The sequence below is a fragment of the Ornithorhynchus anatinus genome, chromosome 5 (genome assembly GCF_004115215.2).
Source record: "Ornithorhynchus anatinus isolate Pmale09 chromosome 5, mOrnAna1.pri.v4, whole genome shotgun sequence".
Lineage (NCBI taxonomy): Eukaryota > Metazoa > Chordata > Mammalia > Monotremata > Ornithorhynchidae > Ornithorhynchus > Ornithorhynchus anatinus.
The window spans coordinates 11955585-11975963 of NC_041732.1; the positions used below are offsets into that span (position 1 = coordinate 11955585).

General features: G+C 45.1%; 1 protein-coding gene across 1 annotated transcript in view; it reads right to left on the reverse strand.

The window, feature by feature from the left end:
• Window positions 1–19807, reverse strand: part of TSPAN3 (tetraspanin 3) — a 35612-nt gene extending 15805 nt beyond the window's left edge. The window contains exons 1-2 of the mRNA XM_029065916.1: window positions 19570–19807; window positions 200–391 (exon numbers count right to left, since the gene is read on the reverse strand). Coding sequence (XP_028921749.1) covers window positions 200–391; window positions 19570–19632 — 255 coding nt within the window. The 5' untranslated portion in view covers window positions 19633–19807. The remainder of the gene's footprint in view (window positions 1–199; window positions 392–19569) is intronic.
• Window positions 19808–20379: the final 572 nt, after the last annotated feature.

Genomic DNA, 20379 nt, shown 5'->3' on the forward strand with positions numbered 1-20379 from the left:
ATGAGAGCACACGAATTAAAAGGAGGCACCTAAAATATGAAAGGAGACAATTATCGTATTTCTAAACTGTTTCGTGTTCCTTTGAACTCAGAAGCTAGCAAGTTTCCTGTAAAAAGAATAGAGGAGGGGGAAGATTTACCCTTCTTAAATACTGTTCACAGATATATCTCTGACCCACCCTCAGCCGGGGCCAACTCACCGTTGCTAGTCCACAACGGCTTTCTCGGATTGTGGCACAGCATCCGATAAGTCCGATGATGAAAAGGAGCGTGCCTACAGCTATGATCACAACGGCGGGAATGAGCGTGTACACGTCTTCAAAGAAATGATCGTAGTCGTCGTAAGTAATGAAGACATAGGCTCCCACGTAGCACAGGATGCCTGCTGCCGCCTGTCAGATACACAAAAATCGCCAGTGAGAAAGGCTGTTAAAGTATCTCTTTCCTTGTGAGAGTTAAGGGTTTACGGTGATGAGATGGTCTACAGCTTCATGTTATTATTAATAATAATAATAATAATAATACCATATTACTTGGGTATTTGTTAAGTGCTTACTAGGTATCAAGCATTGTTCTAAGTGCTGGGGTAATCAGGTTGGACACAGTCCCTGTCCCATTTGGGGCGTACAGTCTAAGTAGTCAGTCATTTGTATTTATTGAGCGCTTACTGTGCGCAGAGCACTGTACTAAGCACTTGGGGCGGAACAACGTAACAATAAACAGAGACACTCCCTGCCCACAACAAGTTTACAGTCTAGCGAGGGAGTCAGACATTAATCTAAATAAATTACAGATATGTACATAAGTGCTTTGGGGCCGGGAAGGAGAACAGGTTTTGAATCCCCGTGTTACAGTTGAGGCCCAGAGAAGTGGGGTGACTTGCTCAAGGTTACAAGAGCAGGCAAGTGGCAGAGCCGGGACTAAAATTCCCGCCCTCTGACTCCCAGACCCGTGCTCTTTCCACTAGGCCACGCTGCTTCCGTTTTTACCCAGAAAGTTCTTTTTTCTGCCAGCTCCCCAACTGTGGATCTCATGATAGATTCATCAAGCATTCTGTACTGTAAAGCTGGGTTATGAAGCCGAGCTGAATAACTTTCGGCTCCCGCCCGCTCCAAACACACAATCGTGTCTTGCAGTGAAGCGTCTCAGAGGCTCAGGCTGAATAAAGGGGCCGTGATGACAGAGAGGCAGAGATGTAAAGCTGCCAACGGTGACGGGCCCCTCCGAATTGTCGCTACAGTTCTTCAGACAGACCCTACATTATTCATGGGAATATGTCAACAAGTCACACTGAGTGATGGGAAAATTCCCGGGGAGGATGAAAATCTACTTGAAGGTTGGGTAAAGTTTTTCAAATAACTGCGCCTGTTAGGGTATCTAATTGGATCACAACTGCTGTGTGCTCCCATCAGAACTACTGAGGAAAGAGCAACAAAGACTTTGCTTTCTTCCGTCAGAGAGGGCAACGGGGAACTTTGTAAGGAGTTGCAATTCCAAGCTCCCACGAGGGCCCTCACCAGTACCGCCAAGCTCTCTCCAGTTAAGTTCGACAGCTGCAGTCCTGGCTCCGAAGATGGGGTGTCAAATCAATCAACTGTATTTACTGAGTGCTGACTCTGTGCAGAGCACTGTATTAAGGTCTTGTAAGAGTACACTGTAACAGACACATTCCCCGCCCCCATAAAGGCAACACTGTTATGCCAGTGGTAAAAGTGATTTAAGCCAAAAGAGAGGGGTGGCTGCCTGGGATGCAGGGAGTGGAGAGAAAGAAGAGGGCGATATACATTTTGTATGCAAAATTCATTCAATTTTGCCACCAGTGCTTTCCCTATGTTCTTTCTTGTGAATTTTGGGGAGGGGGGTGGGGGAAGGAGGAGTTTGTCATTATGTTTCTTTCCACTGAGTGATTTTTCAGGACAGTTAGGCTTAGCAAAAAAACCCTCAAGACAAGCTGCACGTGGCAAATCAAAATAAGCGGCCAACATTCTGCATCCCTCAGACACTCCTGAGGTCAGTAAAAATAATTACGGTATTTATTAAATGCTTACTTTGGGCCAAGCACTGCCCTAAGGGCAGGGGTACATATACCTATAATCTGATGGGGCAAAGTCTCTGTCTCACATAAGGCGCAGAGTTTAAGGGGTATAGACAGCATGTATCTGATCGCAATTTTCCAGTTAAGGGCACTGAGGTGCAGAGAACTGTCTTGTCCCAAGCCACACAGAAGGCTAATGATAGTGCTGGGCTTAATCAATGGTATTTATTGAGCCCTTCCCGTAGGCAGAACTCGGTACTAAGCACTTGAGAGAATACACGAGTTGGTAGATATGTCCCCTGCCCACGAGCTTACACTCTAGAAGGGGAGACGGGCATTAAAACAAATTACGAATGTGTACGTAAGTGCTGTGGGGCTGAGGGTGGGGTGAATGTAGAATGAACTAAGGATACAGATCCAAGTGAATGGGTGACGAAGGGAGAGGGAGTACGGGAAAGGAGGGCTTAGTTGAAGGCCTCTTGGAGATGGGATTTTAAATTAGACTTCTAAGGTGGGTCTGGTGGATATGAAGGGGGACAGAGTTGCAGGCCAGAGGGAGGATTCATTCATTCAATCGTATTTATTGAGCGCTTACTGGGTGCAGAGTATCGTACTCAGCGACTGGGAGAGTATGGCAATCAAATGACACATTCACTGCCCACAAGGAGCTTCAGTTTAGAGGACGTGATTCAAGCGATTTATAAACTGCCCTGTTTCATGCCAACTCTCTCCCTGGTGGGTCAACATTGTGGAAACAATAATCCATCAATCAATGGTACTTATTGGGCATTTACTGTGTGCAGAGCACTGTATTGGGCACCTGGGAGAGTCCAAAACATTGGAGTCGGAAGACAAGTACCCTGCCCACAAGGAGCTTAGTCTAGAGAGGGAGATGAATGTTAATATGAATCAATTAGGGTTATGGACATCAGTGCTGTGGGTCTGAGGGAGGGGTGAATAAAGAGAGTGAATCCAACAGCAAGGGTGATATAGAAAGGCTTAGAGTCTAACAGGAATACCGGCTGCCACGGAGCGGGGGGAAAGGAGTTGGTTGTGAGACAGATGGTAATCAGGTACAGTCAGTAAGTTAGCCTAAGAAAAGCAAAGTTTGCAGGATAGGTCGTAGTAGGAAATCAGTTAAGATAGGAGGGGGAGGGCTGCTTGAGTTCTTTAAAGCTGATAATAAGGAATCTGTCTGATGCAGAGGTGAATGGACAATCACTAGGGGTTCTTGAGCAATGGGAAGAGATGGATTGAATTTTTTTTTTTAAAAGAGAAATGATCCAGGCAGCAGAGGGAAATGAGGAATAGAGTGGGGAGAGACAGGAGGCAGGGAGGTCCACAAGGAGACCGGTGGAGTAGTCGTGATAAGTGCTTGGGCCAGCAGGGTAGCAGTTTGGATGGAGAGGCAAGGGCGGATTTTAGAGATGCTGGGAAGGCAGAACCATTAGGATTTGGGAACAGACTGAAACTGTGGGTTGAATTGAGAGCGATGAGTCGTGGAAAATGCCACGGTTAGGGGCTTGTGAGAAGGGGAGGCTAGTGGTGCTGTCTATAATGATGAGAAAGATAGTTGGAGGATGGGGATTTAGGTGGGAGGATGAGGAATTCCGTTTTGAACATGTTAAGTGTGTGATGCTGGTGGGAGACCCAAATAGGGATGCTCCTCCTGATCTTTCCGTGAAAGAGCCCCACTGAGGAAGGGAGTCAGGCACTGGTAAGAGGGGGCTACGGCTACTGCCTTGCCATATTCATTCCCCATCCCCACTAAAGGGGACAATAGAAAGAGGGGAGGAAATACAGAAAAGGTAGGGAGAAAAGAGGTCAAAGGAGAAGATCTCAAATATGCACCCAAGTTTAGAATCCAGGTCCCCATTCCTCAGCCGCATGACCTCGGATACCCCCAAAACATGTGCTTTTGTCAACACGGCCCCGGGACGGACAAGGATGGTCGTTCAAAGACTCTAGAGGAATCTGAATAGGAGTTCCAGTATCAACCCTTTCCTGTTGTTTTTTTGGGGTGGGGGCGAAAGGGAGGAGGAGGAGTAAAGTGCTTCTCTGGGAAACAGTGTTGACTAGTAGAAAGAGCACAGGCCTATGAATCAGACGATCTCAGTTCTGATCGTCGTCTGTCATTTGGCTGTTGTGTGACCTTGGGCAAGTCGCTTCACTTCTTAGTGCCTCCATTTCCTCATATGTAAAATGGGAATTCAAAATCCATTCTTCCTCCTGCTTAGGCTGTGAGGCCCGTAGGGGACAGAGACTGTGTCTAACCTGATTATTTTGTAACTACCCTAGGGCTAAGCCCACAGAAAAGTGCTTAACAAATGCCATAATCATGTAATCATTATGACGGTAATGATTACTGTCATAGTTAAGAATGCTTTTGAGGGGAGATGGGGAAGGGTGCATGAGAAGCAGTTTTGCCGAGTGGACAGAGAACAGATCTGGGAGTCAGAAGGACCTGAGTTCTAATCCCAGCTTTGCCACTTGTCTGCAGTGTGACCTCAGGCAAGTCACTTCACTTCCTCTGTGCCTCAGTTCCTTCACATGTAAAATGGAGATGAACACTGGGAGCCCCATGTGGGACCGTATTGTGTCCAACCTGACTGGCTTATATCTACCCCAGAGTTCAGTACAGTGCCTGGCACATAGTAAGCACTTAAATAGTATTAAAAATAACATCCAAGACATTTGGCTGGGACTCAGTTGGCTTCAGGAATGGAGGCAGTAGAATAATTCTGGAAGACTAGTTTTGGGAAATTCTTTCCAAGGTTGCTACTTGTATAATCAATACACAAGTCACAAATTTTTTCATCCTATTCATAACCTGAAGACATCATTATTGTAATTTTGTCTGAGTCTATTGCCAAAGGCTTTTGTCAGAGTCACCACTGCCCTTTTGCCTACAGAGGATGTTTCTCTTTCCTGCTTTTCTATAAATAAGAAAAGATTTCCCCCTCCCCTCAGGGGGCCTTGCACTTTTTCCACTCCCCTCCTACAGACTTCGACTGAAATTTCTTCGAAGGGAAGAGCTGCATTTTACAGCACAGTACTCAGGATGCCTACTTCGGCAGCAGAGTGAGCTCTCGGTGATTTTTGCTTATTCTGATGAAAACCATGTTTAGTAACTCATGGCCTCTTGAGTGCTGCCCGTATGGTAGCCGTCACACAGAGATTGGACTGAGAGAGACGGAGTCACAAAGATGTGACGAGTGGGAATGGCTTCATGTCACCTTTATCTCTGATAATGTTAAAGGTGCACCGATATTACTGATGATCTTGAAGATGAAGTCTATGTTAACACAAGGAACTAATTTTTTTTAAATGGTATTTATTAAACACTGTGTGCCAGGCACTGTATCAAGCACTGGGGTAGATACAGGATAATCAGGTTGGACACAGTCCCTGTCCCACCTAGGTCTCATCATCTTAATCTCCATTTTAAAGATGAGGTAATTGAGGCCCAGAGAGGCCAAGTGACTTGTCCCAAGTCCCACAGCAGACAGGGGGTGGAGCCGGGATCAGAACCCAGTTCTTCGACTCCCAGGCCCACGTTCTTTCCACTAGGTCACGTTGCTTCAACAGCGTGGCTGCCACAATATCAATCGTGGAAATCTGGATGCCCAACACATATCAAAAATCTCAACTAGTCCATGTTACCAGATAATCAAACATCTTCACAAAACATTGGACTACTGGCTTTTCAAGCTATCTCCCAATCAACAGGATCCCTTGAGACTAGAGAAGCTTAATTTCTACCATCATAGCACAGGCCTTTTCCCACCTCTAGAATTCAGGTCACGCTCTCTTTTCTGGTGGCATTTTCCTTCTTGCTAATAGTGCGTCCCTTAGCTCTCTCTCAAACGCTGATAATTCAATGTTACTTAGTAGGTGTGAGTGATTTGATGCAGTGACAAAGCGCTACACTATTTGACCTAATGAGTGCACGGCTGTAGAGCATGGAGAATCTCTCAAAGAAACTGAACAAAGGACTGTGGTACCTCCCAGCTGGAAGTCAGCTTGGTCACCTAAGAGCTACAGACAGAGCTCTGCACAGTAAACGCTCAATAAATATCGCTGATGGATCCGCTCAACAGGAAACAGCACTCATGTCTGTGCTGCAATGCAGTTTGGGACACACAAGACTAATTCTTGGCTGCCATTCATTCCCTAAAAATAAATGGTATTTATCTAGTACTCACTGTAGACAGAGCACTATACTATGAATATTTAGATATATGGAGGCTGTATAAATCTTCCATGCACACATGTGATTCATGAACTACCCCTCCCTTGTCTAGTGGAAAGAGCGCAGGACCGGGAATTAAGAGACTGGGTTTTAATCCCAGCTCTGCCCCTTGCCTGTTGTGTGGCCTTGGGTAGTCATTTAACTTCTCTAGGCTTCATTTTCCTCATCTGTAAAATGGGGATTAAGTTATTTCTTCTGTCCTTCCTCACACTTAGACTGTGAGCTCCTTGTGGGGCAGGGACTGCGTCCACACTGATTATCTGCATCTATCCCAACTGCTTTGTACAGGGCTTGGCCCATATCAGTTCTGTTGCATTATACTCTCCCAAATGCTTAGTACAGTGTTCTGCTTAAAGTCAGTGCTCAATAAATACTGTTGTTTGACTTATAGTAAGCAATTAATAAATACCACAGTTAGTGGAGGGGCGAAGAGACTTCTTTCCAAATACACCAGACTTGGCAAACTATTCCCTTGACTTTCACCCCCTCAATCCCATCCAAGCTTCACACTATGCTCATTTCTTTTCCTTTTTGTCTATCCTGCCAAGTCTGATTTCTTATTTATATTATTCAGACATGGATTTCACAGCTCTGTGAGACTTTCCAAATCTCTGCATCTGGGATTTAGGCTAGTCGAGTCCCAGTGTTTACACATAGCCTCCTTCATAAACACACTAAACATCTGTATGAACACAGAAGCAGCATGGCCTAGTGGACAGAGCACAGGCCTGGGAGTCAGAGCATCTGGGCTCTAATCCCAGCTCTGCCACTTGTCTGCTGTGTGACCAGGGACAAGTCATTTCACTTCTCTGTGCCTCATTTCTCTCAGCTTCCAAATGGGGATTCAGTACCCATTTGCCCTCCTAGACTGTGAGCCTCATGTAGGACCTGACGATCTTGTACTTACCCAGCACTTAGTACAGTGCTTGGAACATAGTAAGTGCTTAATACCATGATTATCATTATTTGTAGCTGTTTTGGCTGCTCCACTGACAGATGATTTAATGAACACCTCCCCCGCCTCACAGAGCTTTGGAAAAAGGCTCAACATTAACAACAAGGGGAGCATTTTCTGGGCAATATTTTCAGTATTTTAAACTGAGTCCAACATCAGACTGCCAATCACAAACCAGCTTCCGCATCAGCTATCTCTCTCGGATCAGGGGACAAGGGTGAATTCGGACTAAATGTTTCAGGATCTTCGGGAGGACTACTTTTTACATGCTAATTAGCAGTATGCTCAAGAAATTAAATGTAGGAGTCAAGCAATTCAAAGCTCTTGTTCCCACAGCAACCAGAACCCGGGCAGCTTTGCACATTTGTTTTTATCTTGCCCGCATATGGTGCTCCAGGCATTAAGAACTATATACGGATGTGCGGTCTATCCTGACAAGGAGAGAAGTTAGGGTTGCTGTGGGAACCTACTTTTGACTTGCATTTTAAATCCACTGTGAAATGCAGGCTAAAAAAATGTAGGTGGTGGATAAGTGCATGTCTCGATTAAGCAGTATACCGCTGAAAGCGTTTTAAGCACATGTTTACTGGAATTGTACTCGGGGGTTAGAGTAAAACATCTAGAGGGGAAGGAGTTGATAGTTCTTTGTGGGTTTAAATTTGTTTCAATATACTGTCCCAGAGAACAGTGTCCCATTCTTTCTCAAATTTAATCAAACTTTACTTCTCAAAAGATATAGGTTTACATTTAGGTCACACTGTGATGCAACAGTAAAAGAAAGAAATCTCCAAAGTTAGAACTAATAAGAGACCCATCAAACTGTGCCTCCTCCTGAAAAGGAAAATAAGCTTTAAATTTGGAGCAAAATATGAAGTTTAATCCATCAGGTAATTTGGAGAATTAAAAATAAGTTTTGTAAGTGGGAGGAAAAAAATGTACAGTGCTTCTAATCTATCTAATCTAGTCCATTTATGGACTGGCATTTACTTTTAAGAATCCCGAGCAATGACATTCACATTTAAAATATAAAGTTGAGAGTGATCAACCTGAAGGGATTTTTGCGACATGGGAATTGCATAGTTGTATGTTACCCAGTAACGATGAATGTGAGGAGCTGATATTGAAATGATGGCGCTTGTCTAATATGTGACATTTAAAGGCATGGCAAAGAAACAAAACCAGCAAACGAATGCAAAGGAAGGCTAATATCACGCACTGCAATATTCATAAACCTGCCTACCTTTTCAGAGAAGTTCCCTTTCTTGCATTTTGGTTCAAACTAGTCAAAAGCCAGTTCGTGCAAGCAGAACTCTTCACACAGCAATTTAATTAGCAGCAATTTCCAGTGACATCACTGATACCTTTAAATGGCATGGTGATGGGCCCGGGGCCACACACTGGAATTTACTTCATGGTACAAAGGACAAATTTATGTTGACTGAATAGAAGAAAAATTCAGCCACACTATGCATCTCCCTATTTTGGGGGATGGAAAAAAAGCTATTGATAAACTGATTTGTATATCAATATTTGTATATCAGATTTGTCATACAAATATCAGATTAGTATAGTAGAAAAACTGCTTCTGAAACCATTTTAAAGGGAAATCTGAAGTTATTAAAACTACAGAAATTAGCCTCGAGGTAAACCTGGGCAAACTGTAGACATTAGTGAGATCTGACAATCACCGTAACAAAGGCTTTGGGTTCTGCCAACCCGGCAGCTGGAAACATGGTGTTAGAGGGAGGGGGGAGAGGAGGAGGAAGAAGAAGAGGAAGGGAAAATGGAGGGAGGATAAAATCCTGTAGAATTTGGAAAGAGCTGAACTGCTTTAGTCACCATTAACAGAGGCTGTCTTTAGCCTAAGGGCACTTCTGCCAGTGCTAAGTACTGTACACTTAAAATAATTCCGCCTTTTTAATGGGCAAGAAAATGGGGGAATGGAGGGCGGTAAAAATGAGAAAGGAGAATCCAAATTTCTTCCTAATGGACAGAATTTTTGCTTTACTTTCTCCTTTCAGAAGCCTCAACTGGAGAATGCCGAGAGGTGCTATCACGGTAACAGATCTTGATCAATCAGTCATATTTATTGAGTACATTCATTCATTCAATCGTATTTATTGAGCGCTTACTGTGTGCAGAGCACTGTACTAAGCGCTTGAGAAAGTACGACAGAGCTGACAGATATATTCCTTGCCCACAATGAGCCTGTAGTCTGGACGGGGTCACAGACATTAATATAAAGCAATACATTATGGATACATGAGTGCTGTGGGGCTGGGGAAGGGGTGAGTAGCGGCGGTAAATCCAAGTCTCAGATCCACATTAAGCCCTCTTTTCCTTTTCTTCCACTTCCTTCTGCATCCCTCTGATTTGTTCCCTTTATTCACTCCCACTCCCAGCTCCACAGCACTTATGTACCCATCTGTAATTTATTTATTCATTCATATCAATGTGTCTCCCCCTCAACTGTTAAGTTCGGTGGGCGTGGGGAATGTGTCTATTATATTGTACTCTCCCAAGTGCTTAGTACAGTGCTCCGCACACAGTAAGGGTTCAATAAATACAACTGGCTGGGGGTGGGAGAAGAGGAAATGAGGGCTTCGATAGGGAAGGCCTCTTGGAGATGTGCCTTCCAATACGGTTTTGAAGGTGGGGATAGTAACTGTCGGATGCAAAGAGGGAAGGCGTTCCAGGCCAGAGGCGGGACGTGAGAGAGACGTCGGTGGCGAGATAGACAATATCAAGGTACAGAGGGTAGGCAGGCAATAGAGGAGCTGAGGGTACGGGATGGGTTGTAGCAGGAAAATCAGGATGTGAGATAGGAAGGGGCAAGATGACCGAATGCTTTAAAACCGACAGTAAGGAGTTTTTGTTTGATGCGGAGGTGGATGGGCAACCACTGGAGGTTTTTGAGGAGTGGGGAAGTACGGCCTGAACCATTTTGCTGAAAAATGATCCCGGCAGCAAGGTGAAGAAAGAACTGGCGAAGGGAGAGACAGGAGGTCGGTCGGTCAGTAAAGAGGCTGATTCAGTAATCAAGGTGGGATAGGATAAGTGGTTGGATTAATGGGGTAACAGTTTGGATGGAGAGGAAAGGGTGGGTTTTAGCCATGTCGTGGAGGCTGGACCGACAGGGCTTAGTGACAGATTGAATATGTGGGCTGAACGACAAGAGATGAGTCGAGGACAACAGCAAGGTGACGGGCTTGCGAGACAGGAAGGATGGTGATGCTGTCTACAGTGACACGGGGAGGACAGGGTTTGAGTGGGAAGATAAGGAGTTCTGTTTTAGGCGTGTTAAGTTTGAGGGGACGTGAAGGACAGCCAAGTAGAGATATCTTCAAGGAAATAGGAAATACAAGATTACAGAGAAGGAGGCAGATCATGGCTGGATAGGTAGATTTGGGAATCATCCTCGTAGAGGTGGTAATTGAAGCCAAGGGAGCTAATGAGTCCTCCAAGGGAGTGGGTATACGGGGAGAATAGAAGGGCACTCAGAACTGAAGCCTGAGGGACTCCTGGACTGTAAACTCACTGAGGGCAGGAAAAATGTCTGCTAACTCTGTTGCACCGTTTTCTCCTGAGAGCTCAGTACAGTGTTCTGCACATGGTATGCACTCAATAAATACCATTGAGCAACTGACAGCACACCTCCAGGAATACGTGCTTTTTCTAGGATTGTTACTCAGAAATCTTTTCAGACTTAGCAAAGCATAAATAAAAATTTAATCCCCTTCTATCCACACTCAAACTGATTTCCCAATGGAATAAGTTGAACAAAAGAAATAAAACAAAAAGGTGGAATTATATTTTACGACTGAGCTAGTTGCCACCTGCTTTTCTTCATCAAAGTCGGTACAAAAGTTGTTTTCCTATGGCTCTATTTCCTTCAGTTAATATAAGGGTTACCTAAGTCACTTAAGCTTCTAATACAACATTCATTTTGATTATAAGGAACTAGAACAACAAACTATCAACAGTTTCAGCAATAGTATTAGGGTTTTTTTAAAAAAAAAAAACCAAAACAACAACAACAGGATTTACTTTATTACACGGTTCCAGGCTACTAGGTATTGCAGCTCAGGTCCTTCGATCTCATCTCACTAACATGAACACTGCTTTCAAAACTGATGTTCCTGATCAATTTTCAAGGAAAAACAAAGACCCCAATCTCTCCAGTTTTTATCACTTTCAACTACAATTTCTGAAATTATAACTTGCCCAAATTAAATCTCAAATAACAGCATAAAATTAGCATTGCTAACCAGAGCATTTTAAATGTCTGCAATCCTGCTCGTTTTACTCCTTTCACAGTTCTGGAATGGAGTTGGATATGACTCATTCTTCAGATGTTTTTGGATGATCTGTTCTAGCACCATTTGGATTCCTCTAGCCAACTCCTCAGAAATGCCACCATTCTACGCCTTAGTAAACAAAATCGGTCCATTTTATTTTGTGAAAAATAGATGTTACTCCACCCTGCACAACTTTGTGGAGTAGACAACTATCAGCAGCAGTTTGGACCCCAGAAGAACCGCCTGAAATACTTCATGGGTGGACTTCTTGTTCTTAACTACTGAGTTAGAGAAGTAGCGAGGCCTAGTGGATAAAGCCTGGGCCTGGGAGTCAGAAGGACCTGGGTTTTAATCCTGGATCTGCTGCTTCCCTGCTGTGTGTGACTTTGGACAAGTCACTTCACTTCTCTGTACCTCAGTTACCTCATCTGTAAAATGGGGATTAAGAACGTGAGCCCCACGTGGGACATGGATTGCGTCCAACCTGATAACCTTCTATCTACTCCAGTGCTAAGTACAGTGCCTGGCGCATAGTAAGCACTTAAATGCTATTAAATAGAAAAATAAAAGTCATTTTTGGGATTTCAACTGGTATGACGGGCTTAGACATTACAGGTTATGCAGTAGCCACAGCTGAGCCCAGCTCACTATTCTTGGGTGCTTGTTGTTCATAATCAGCTTGGACAGGGTGTAGTGTGCCTTTCGGGTTCAGCAAATGATGCTGGGGGTTCTTTCCATACCTGCATGAAGGGTGGGGTCTGGGTTTTCTTTGGGGAGCCCAGAGAACCTCTCTGCCCCTCCCTGCCAACATCGGCCCTCCTTTATTGCCCTTACCTGGCAGGAGGGAGTCTGTGGGTCCAGGGAGTGTATCTGGCCTAATGCACTTGCATCTACCTCAGCGCTTATTTCACGCTTGACAGAGAGTAAATGTTTAACAAATACCAAAAAGGAAAAAAAAAAGAGTCTTGAAATCTTATTTCAAAACCTAGGTTGCGGGTTAATCACCAATGGCTGAGGGAATGCGAAACAAACTCAAAATATTTGAGACGGTCTTTGAGAATATTTAGGTTTATCAGAGTTTAAGACAAGTCTGTCACTTCCATGGGTCCTAAGGTCACGGGCCATTAGATGGGAAAAGGTGCATGGGGCTTTGAAAAATGAGCTCGCTATCAATCGTTATTAAATTTTTATCCTACAGAGTGCTATAATTTAACAAACTGTTTTCCAAGCAGAGGTTTCTGTCATTCTTAACTAGGGCCTGAAGGAAAGTACGGAAGTAGATTAGTTTTGTTATGGGAAGCATAAATTTCATGCCAAAGTACCTGAACAGAATATACACAATTAGATTGTAAGGGATTGAAGACTGAAATACTTTGCTGTAGTTACAATTTGCTTTCCACTGAAAGTATTTTATAACATGGCTCCTATTGCATCCTGGGAAACAGATTAAGTCAGCATTAGTACAGGTTAAATGCTTTCCGTCCCCATTCCTGTTCTTTGTGGCACAACCAGGATTGCCTTGAATTTTTTTATTGCCCACCATCATACTATGTCACTATGCTACATGATCTGAAAAGCAACAGGAAGGTAGGAAACGCTCACTGAAGATACTAAGCAAATCCAAATTAGGACACAAATATTAACTTCACAGGACTTCCTAGCGTATCTTTTCCACCCACGTAACATGTTATTGAAAGCAGGCTATCTTTTAGTTGCTGTGCCGAGACAAAGTTAACCACGATTACTGTACCTTAAAAAAAAAAAATTAAACAGTTGCCACTTTATGTTTTTTTCTTCTTCTACTGTTTATGACGGCTAAAAAGCAAATTCCCCAGACAGTATCAGCAGGACACCAATACCATCACTGACTCCCCTGGAGTCAACTTCGAGGTGACTCAGAGAGGAGGAGAAAAGCAACTGAAGACATTGTCAGATGGAGGGAAAAGTTAGTTCACCTAAAACATATCATTCGACTCATTCAGAAGAAGAATAAATTAAGACCTTATTGCCTTATGCTGCACTGAGCTGGGGGTGGAATATCAGGGCGATACATGGATGTACTTAACTTTTTAAAGACTACCTTTGTGTCGTGTTTAATATCTTAACTAGTAAATCCAAGGAAACCTGGAAAGTAGAAGCGGCTGTGGAGATTTAAGGCAGATCTAGGTCCAGGAGAATCTAACATTGGTTTAGAGTGATTATTATAGTGGTCAAGAAGACAGAGTGTTACAGAGGCTCTCCTCGAAAGTCAACAGATACTCCCTCCAAGAGAAATATCAGTATTATTAAGACAAGATTATCTGGTTTACTCTTTGCAGGGCATTTCATGATCTAAATGGAAGTTGTTGTTCAAGATTTCCTTATTTATAATCCTCCAGTGTGCTCACCTGTTGTAGGAAGATGCTTTTACACACACCTGATGTGAGTATAGGGTTTAATCAATGGTATTTTCTGAGTGCTTACTTTGTATAGAGCAACGTATTAAGCGCTTATGAGAGCACAATATAAAATACAAGAGTCACGGTTCCTGCCCACCACGAGCTTACCGCCTAGAGTGGGAGTCCGATAATCCATCAGGCAAGCAAAAGGCTATCTTGGGCTTCTTCTCCCATATCAACGGTAAAGGAGTTCTGGATCTGAGATCCCCATTTGAGCTTTGGGTTTATTCTGAGAAGCAGCGTGGCTCAGTGGAAAGAGCTCGGGCTTTGGAGTCAGAGGTCATGAGTTCAAATCCCGGCTCGGCCACTTGTCAGCTGTGTGACTGTGGGCAAGTCACCTAACTTCTCGGTGCCTCAGTTACCTCATCTGTAAAATGGGGATTAAGACTGTGTGCCCCACGTGGGACAACCTGATTCCCCTGTGTCTACCCCAGCGCTTAGAACAGTGCTCAGCACATAGTAAGCGCTTAACAAATACCAACGTTATTATTATTATTATTCTGGAAGCCAAAATGTAGTAATTTTCCTCGACACAACCCTCCTCTAGTGAGCTTTCTTTCACTCACCACACTTGAAGAACGTGGACCCCATGGGCAGGATAGTGAATTTTCCAGCAGCTATCTTTCTTTGGGCCTCAGTCTGCACTACTGTGACCTAACTTAATAATAATAATGGTGGTATTTGTTAAGCGCTTACTATGTGCCAAGCACTGTTCTAAGCACAGGGGGGATACAAGGTGATCAGGTTGTCCCACGTGGGGCTCACAGTCTTCATCCCCATTTTACAGATGAGGGAACTGAGGCCCAGAGAAGTGAAGTGACTTGCTCAAAGTCACACAGCTGACAAGCGGCAGGGCCGGGATTCGAACTCATGACCTCTGACTCCCAAGCCCTGGCTCTTTCCACTGAGCCACGCAGCCCGCTAGACCTGAAAGCTCCTTGTGGGCAGGGAATGTATCTACCAACTCCTTGGTACGGTACTCTCCCAAGTGCTTCTTCAGGGGCAGATGAGGGCTATCCAATTTGTAGTTTATACCCCTTTCCTGTTTCCTGGCCATGGGACCTCTGCTCCTTACCACCTTCAGCGGAAAGGGAGAGAAGGTGAAACTCAAATGAATCCATCTTTTTCTTCTATGGTAAAAGGTTAGTTGGTGGAGGAGGTTGAAACTATCGGTTAAACAAGATGAGGTTTGTGGGTAACCCGTGATTTTGTCTATCCACGTTACCGGAGGACTGTCTATGTTTGGAGTTATTTCCTGTAGTGAACGTTCCCTGGTCCTGGCTAATGAAGATGGCAAAGAATATCAACCTTGGGTTCTCTGACTGTTGATTCTCAGGAGCCAAGTCACAAAAGGCTTTTATTCCCATTGATAACAAGCCCCTTGTTCTTTTGAAATGACTTTTTCTGAAAAGAGGCATTTACTGCTAGATTTGCTGTTGGGATTGGAGAGATAAGAATCGCTACATAGGTGCAGTTCAGAGCGAAGGTAGAGAAAGGAACCACTGTACTTCCCCAAATACTCAGTACAGTGCTCTGCACTCAATAAGCATTCAATAAACAGCATTGATTGACTGCTACAATTCCCAACCACAACTTCTCAGGAATGCTATCTGGCATTTTAGATCCTAGCGTGAGAAACGAAGCCCATTCAACCAAGTTTACTTGGCTTGGGTCAGGGAGTCCTGTTACTCGAAAAAGTTGTCTTTCACTTACTTCTCAATGTCTTCTAGGACAAGTGCTTTTATTATCTCTCTCTTAACTATATACTGTGGGTGACAAAGTGTTTTTGAGGAAAGGGACTTTAAAAAGTTTCCCCTCTTTGTTTCATTAATTGTGCCACTTTGACCAGACAATATCAAAGATTATAATTGCTCCAAATGAGTTGGGCAAATATTCAAAGATAAATATGGGAAACATCCTATAGAGTTACAGTTTACAGGAAAAACTAAGGTTTAACGTGTGCTCAAAAACCTACATTTCAGAAAATGTGAAGTTGTTTTAAAAATTACTTTGTAATCTTATAAGAGATACACACAAAAACTATTTACAAGTCAGAGTTTACAAAAAAAAGTGTTAAATGAACCATGGTCCATAAAAAGGTGTGGCTTAAATGTTGCCAAAGCAATTAAGCACTTATCTTCAGATCAGTGGTTCTTATCTGATAAGTTGTGATTCTGCATTGCTCAATCAGATGTACACCTGCCTTTGCCGTAGGCCAAGAATACACATTTCAGAAAAATATCCCCTTTTACATCTCATCTCTATTTCCAAACAACGAGGCAAAGGCAAAGAATGGTGGCTTTTTGGTTTTCTATGAAAACGAGGCAGGGCAAGTCAGTATTTACATGCTAGTGATAATAATAATGTTGGTATTTGTTAAGCGCTTACTATGTGCAGAGCACTGTTCTAAGCGCTGGGGTAGATACAAGGGTAATCAGGTTGTCCCACGTGAGGCTCACAGTTAATCCCCATTTTACAGATGAGGTAACTGAGGCACAGAGAAGTTAAGTGACTCGCCCAGAGTCACACAGCTGACAAAGCGGCGGACCGGGACCTCTGACTCGGAAGCCCAGGCTCTTTCCACTGAGCCACGCTGCAAGTGCAAGCTTTAATACTGGAAACTAAGACGATATAAGCCTACACAAATAGACTGGCAATGCCATTTATTCTGCAAAACACTATTAGTCTCTTCAGATCCTTGAAGGGTCAGTATTGTACTCTAAATTTTGCAGTACTGTAATCCAACTCCAGCCTACCCATCTGTAACAGCTATTCCCTACACTAACCACCTCATATCATGCCTAGATCACCTTGGTTTTGTTATGTTGATTGACTCATGTGATGGCAAGTTTCACATTTGCATCAGGATGTTCAACTTACTAAACACAGATTTTTAAGAGCTCTATTACCCTAACTAATCGAGATAAGAGCTGTTTTCCTATGTTGGTATCATCTTAATCTCGGCATCACTTTGAAGAGGGCATCTGAAGTTCAGAGTCACCTCTATTGCTTCCAAAATATACGAGTGAAATCTTTTTTTTTTTTGCAAGCGGACAATTCTTCGTGTCACTTGGTTCATCCTTTTTTCTAAAACCAAAGAATAAATGGTCCACTGTAGCCAGATTTTCACCATTAATTGACAGTTTTAGGATCAGAACCTCTGGAAAGTGCAATCAGAACACGGAATCCTCAGAGCAAGGGTGGAAATTTACGGCTACCAGGTTTTTCCCACTTCAACATCCAAAAGAAACTCTTCTACTCTCTTCCACCCATTCCTAGTTGACCAATTTCAAAACCCGACTGCCTATGAATCACAGGACTTAATATCTGTTCTATGAAGGAACCAGATTCGCAATGCCTCACACCGTTTTGCCAAGCCTGCATTTACAGTCTGCCCTTCCCCTCACTTCAGAGAGAGGGTATTTGGAGGCCCAAATCGTGTACAAGATCATTGGCGTCCACAGCACCGAACGGGGTTTTAGACTGCATCTTTTTTTTAACCAGTCTCAGACACGTATTTTCCAAATCCTAGCAATCTAGAAGTAAAACCGTGACAATGTTCGTTTCGCTCTGTCTTGGCAGATTTTTCCCCCAAATCCCGATACAACCCGGATGTCACGAGAAGGCTGTCAAAATCTTCAAGGACACCGTGGTCTGGTGGAAGCAGCACATCTCTGGGAGTCAGGAGACCTGGGTTCTAATCTCACCTGCCTTGTGACCTGGGGCAAGTCAGAAGGACCTGGGTTCTCATCCTGAATCCCCCATGGGCCTGTGTGACCTTGAGCAAGTCACTTCACTTCTCTGCGCCTCAGTTTCCTCATTTGGAAAATGAGGATTGAGGCTGGGAGCTCCAGGTGGGTCAGGGACTGTGTCCAATCTGCGCCTCAGTTTCCTCATCTGGAAAATGAAGATGGAGGCTGGGAGCCCCAGGTGGGACAGGGATTGTGTCCAACCCCATTTGCTTGTATCCACCCCAGCGCTTAGTACAGTGTCTGCTACCTAATATTCAGTGTCACATTTATTGAGCGCTGTATGCACAGCAGTGTATTAAATGCTTAAACACCATAATTACTATTATTCTTATTAACTATTCCGTACCTCAGTTTCCTCATCTGTTAATAAGGGGGATACAATAAATTGCTGTACTAGGAACCCCATGTGGGTCAGGGGGCTGGGTCTGATGCTATTTTATGGTATCTACCCCGGCGCTCAGGGCATAGTAAGGGCCTAATCCTAGCGGGAAGAGCCCGGGCTTGGGAGTCAGGGGTCGTGGGTTCTAATCCCGGCTCTGCCACTTGTCTGGGTGACTCTGGGCAAGTCACTTCAGTGGGTCTCAGTTCCCTCATCTGTAAAATGGGGACCAACTGTGAGCCTCACATGGGACAAACCTGATTACCCTGTATCTACCCCAGCGTTTAGAACAGTGCTCTGCACATAGTAAGCGCTTAACAAATACCAACATTATTATTATTAAAGTGGGGGGGTGAAGGCTGTGAGCCCCGAGTGGACCAACCTGATGACCTTGTATCCGCCCCAGCGCTTAGAACAATGCTTAACAAATACTCTCATTATTATTATGATGATGATGATCAACTGGCCTGGCGTGCAAAGTGGAGGCCCGGATGGGGAATTAAGAGCCAGGGCTTGGGCGAGTCAGAGGTCGTGGGTTCTAATCCCAGCTCCGCCACTTGTCTGGGTGACTTTGGGCAAGTCGCTTCACCGGGCCTCAGTTCCCTCATCTGTAAAATGGGGGGGGGGCGTGAAGGCTGTGAGCCCTGAGTGGACCAACCCGATGACCTTGTATCCGCCCAGCGCTTAGCAGATCCCCTCGTTATGATGATGATGATGATCATCATCATCGTTAATTGGCCTGGCGTGAAAATCCCCGACCGGGGGATTAAGAGCCCAGGCTTGGGGGAGTCAGAGGTCGTGGGTTCTAATCCCAGCTCCACCACTTGTCTGGGTGACTTTGGGCAAGTCGCTTCACTGGGCCTCAGTTCCCTCATCTGTAAAATGTAAAATCTGTAAATGGCTGTGAGCCCCGAGTGGACCAACCTGATGACCTTGTATCCGCCCCAGCGCTTAGAACAGTACTTAGCAGATCCCCTCGTTATGATGATGATGATGATGATCATCATCATCATTAATTGGCCTGGCGTGAAAATCCCCGACCGGGGGATTAAGAGCCCGGGCTTGGGGGAGTCAGAGGTGGTGGGTTCCAATCCCGACCCCGCCGCCTGTCAGCTGTGTGACCTTGGGCCGGTCCCTTCCCTGGGCCTCAGTGTCCTCATCGGGAAAATGGGGATGAAGACCGGGAGCCCCAAGTGGGACGATGCAGGGACCGTCTCTCTCTGTTACCCATCTGTCCGTTCCAAGCGCTCGGTCCAGCGCTCCAATAAATACTATTGAACGCATGACAACCTGATGACCTTGCGTGGGTCGTGTGCCTCCCCCCCCCCCCGGCGCTCGGAACAGTGCTCGGCACCTGGTGAGCGCTTAACAAATACCAGCATGATTATTAATATTCAAGTTCTTTTGCAAGGCAGAGGGTTTGGGCCGTGGCCCCGGTTCTGCGGGGAAAGGGGGCCTCACCCAGAAGATGAGGTTGAGGAAAACCAGCACCGTCTTGGACGAGGTGATGCCGCACTGGCCCATGGCGGCGGCGGCGGCGGCGGCGCGGGGTGAAATGGCGGCGGCGGCGGCGGCGGCGGCGGCGGCGGCTCCTCCTCCTGTTGCTGCCGGTCCTGCCTGGGGGCCTTTCTTTCTTTCTTTCTTTCTTTCTTTCTTTCTTTCTTTCTTTCTTTCTTTCTTTCTTTCCTTCCTTCTTTCTTCCTCCCTCCTTCCTTCCCCGCCCCCTCGGCTGCGGCCGCCGCCCCCGGCACGTGACCAGGGCGCGCGGACAAGATGGCGGCGGCCGCGGCGCTCCTTAAAGGGTCCGCGCCCGCTGCAGCAGCACCGCTCCGCCTCCGCCCCGGGCCGCCACACACACAACAGCTCGCTCATCTCCCTGCGCCCCCGGAACTACTTATTCATTCGTTCATTCATCCATTCATCCATTCATTCCTGGGCCCCCGGAACTACTTATTCATTCATTCATCCATCCATCCATTCCTGCGCCCCCGGAACTACTTATTCATTCATTCATCCATCCATCCATTCCTGCGCCCCCGGAACTACTTATTCATTCATTCATTCATCCATCCATTCATCCATTCATTCCTGCGGCCCCGGAACTACTTATTCACTCATTCATCCATTCATCCATTCATTCCTGCACCCCCGGAACTACTTATTCATCCATCCATCCATCCATCCATCCATCCATCCATCCATCCATCCATCCATCCATCCATCCATCCATCCATCCATCCATCCATCCATCCGTCCCTGCACCCCCGGAAC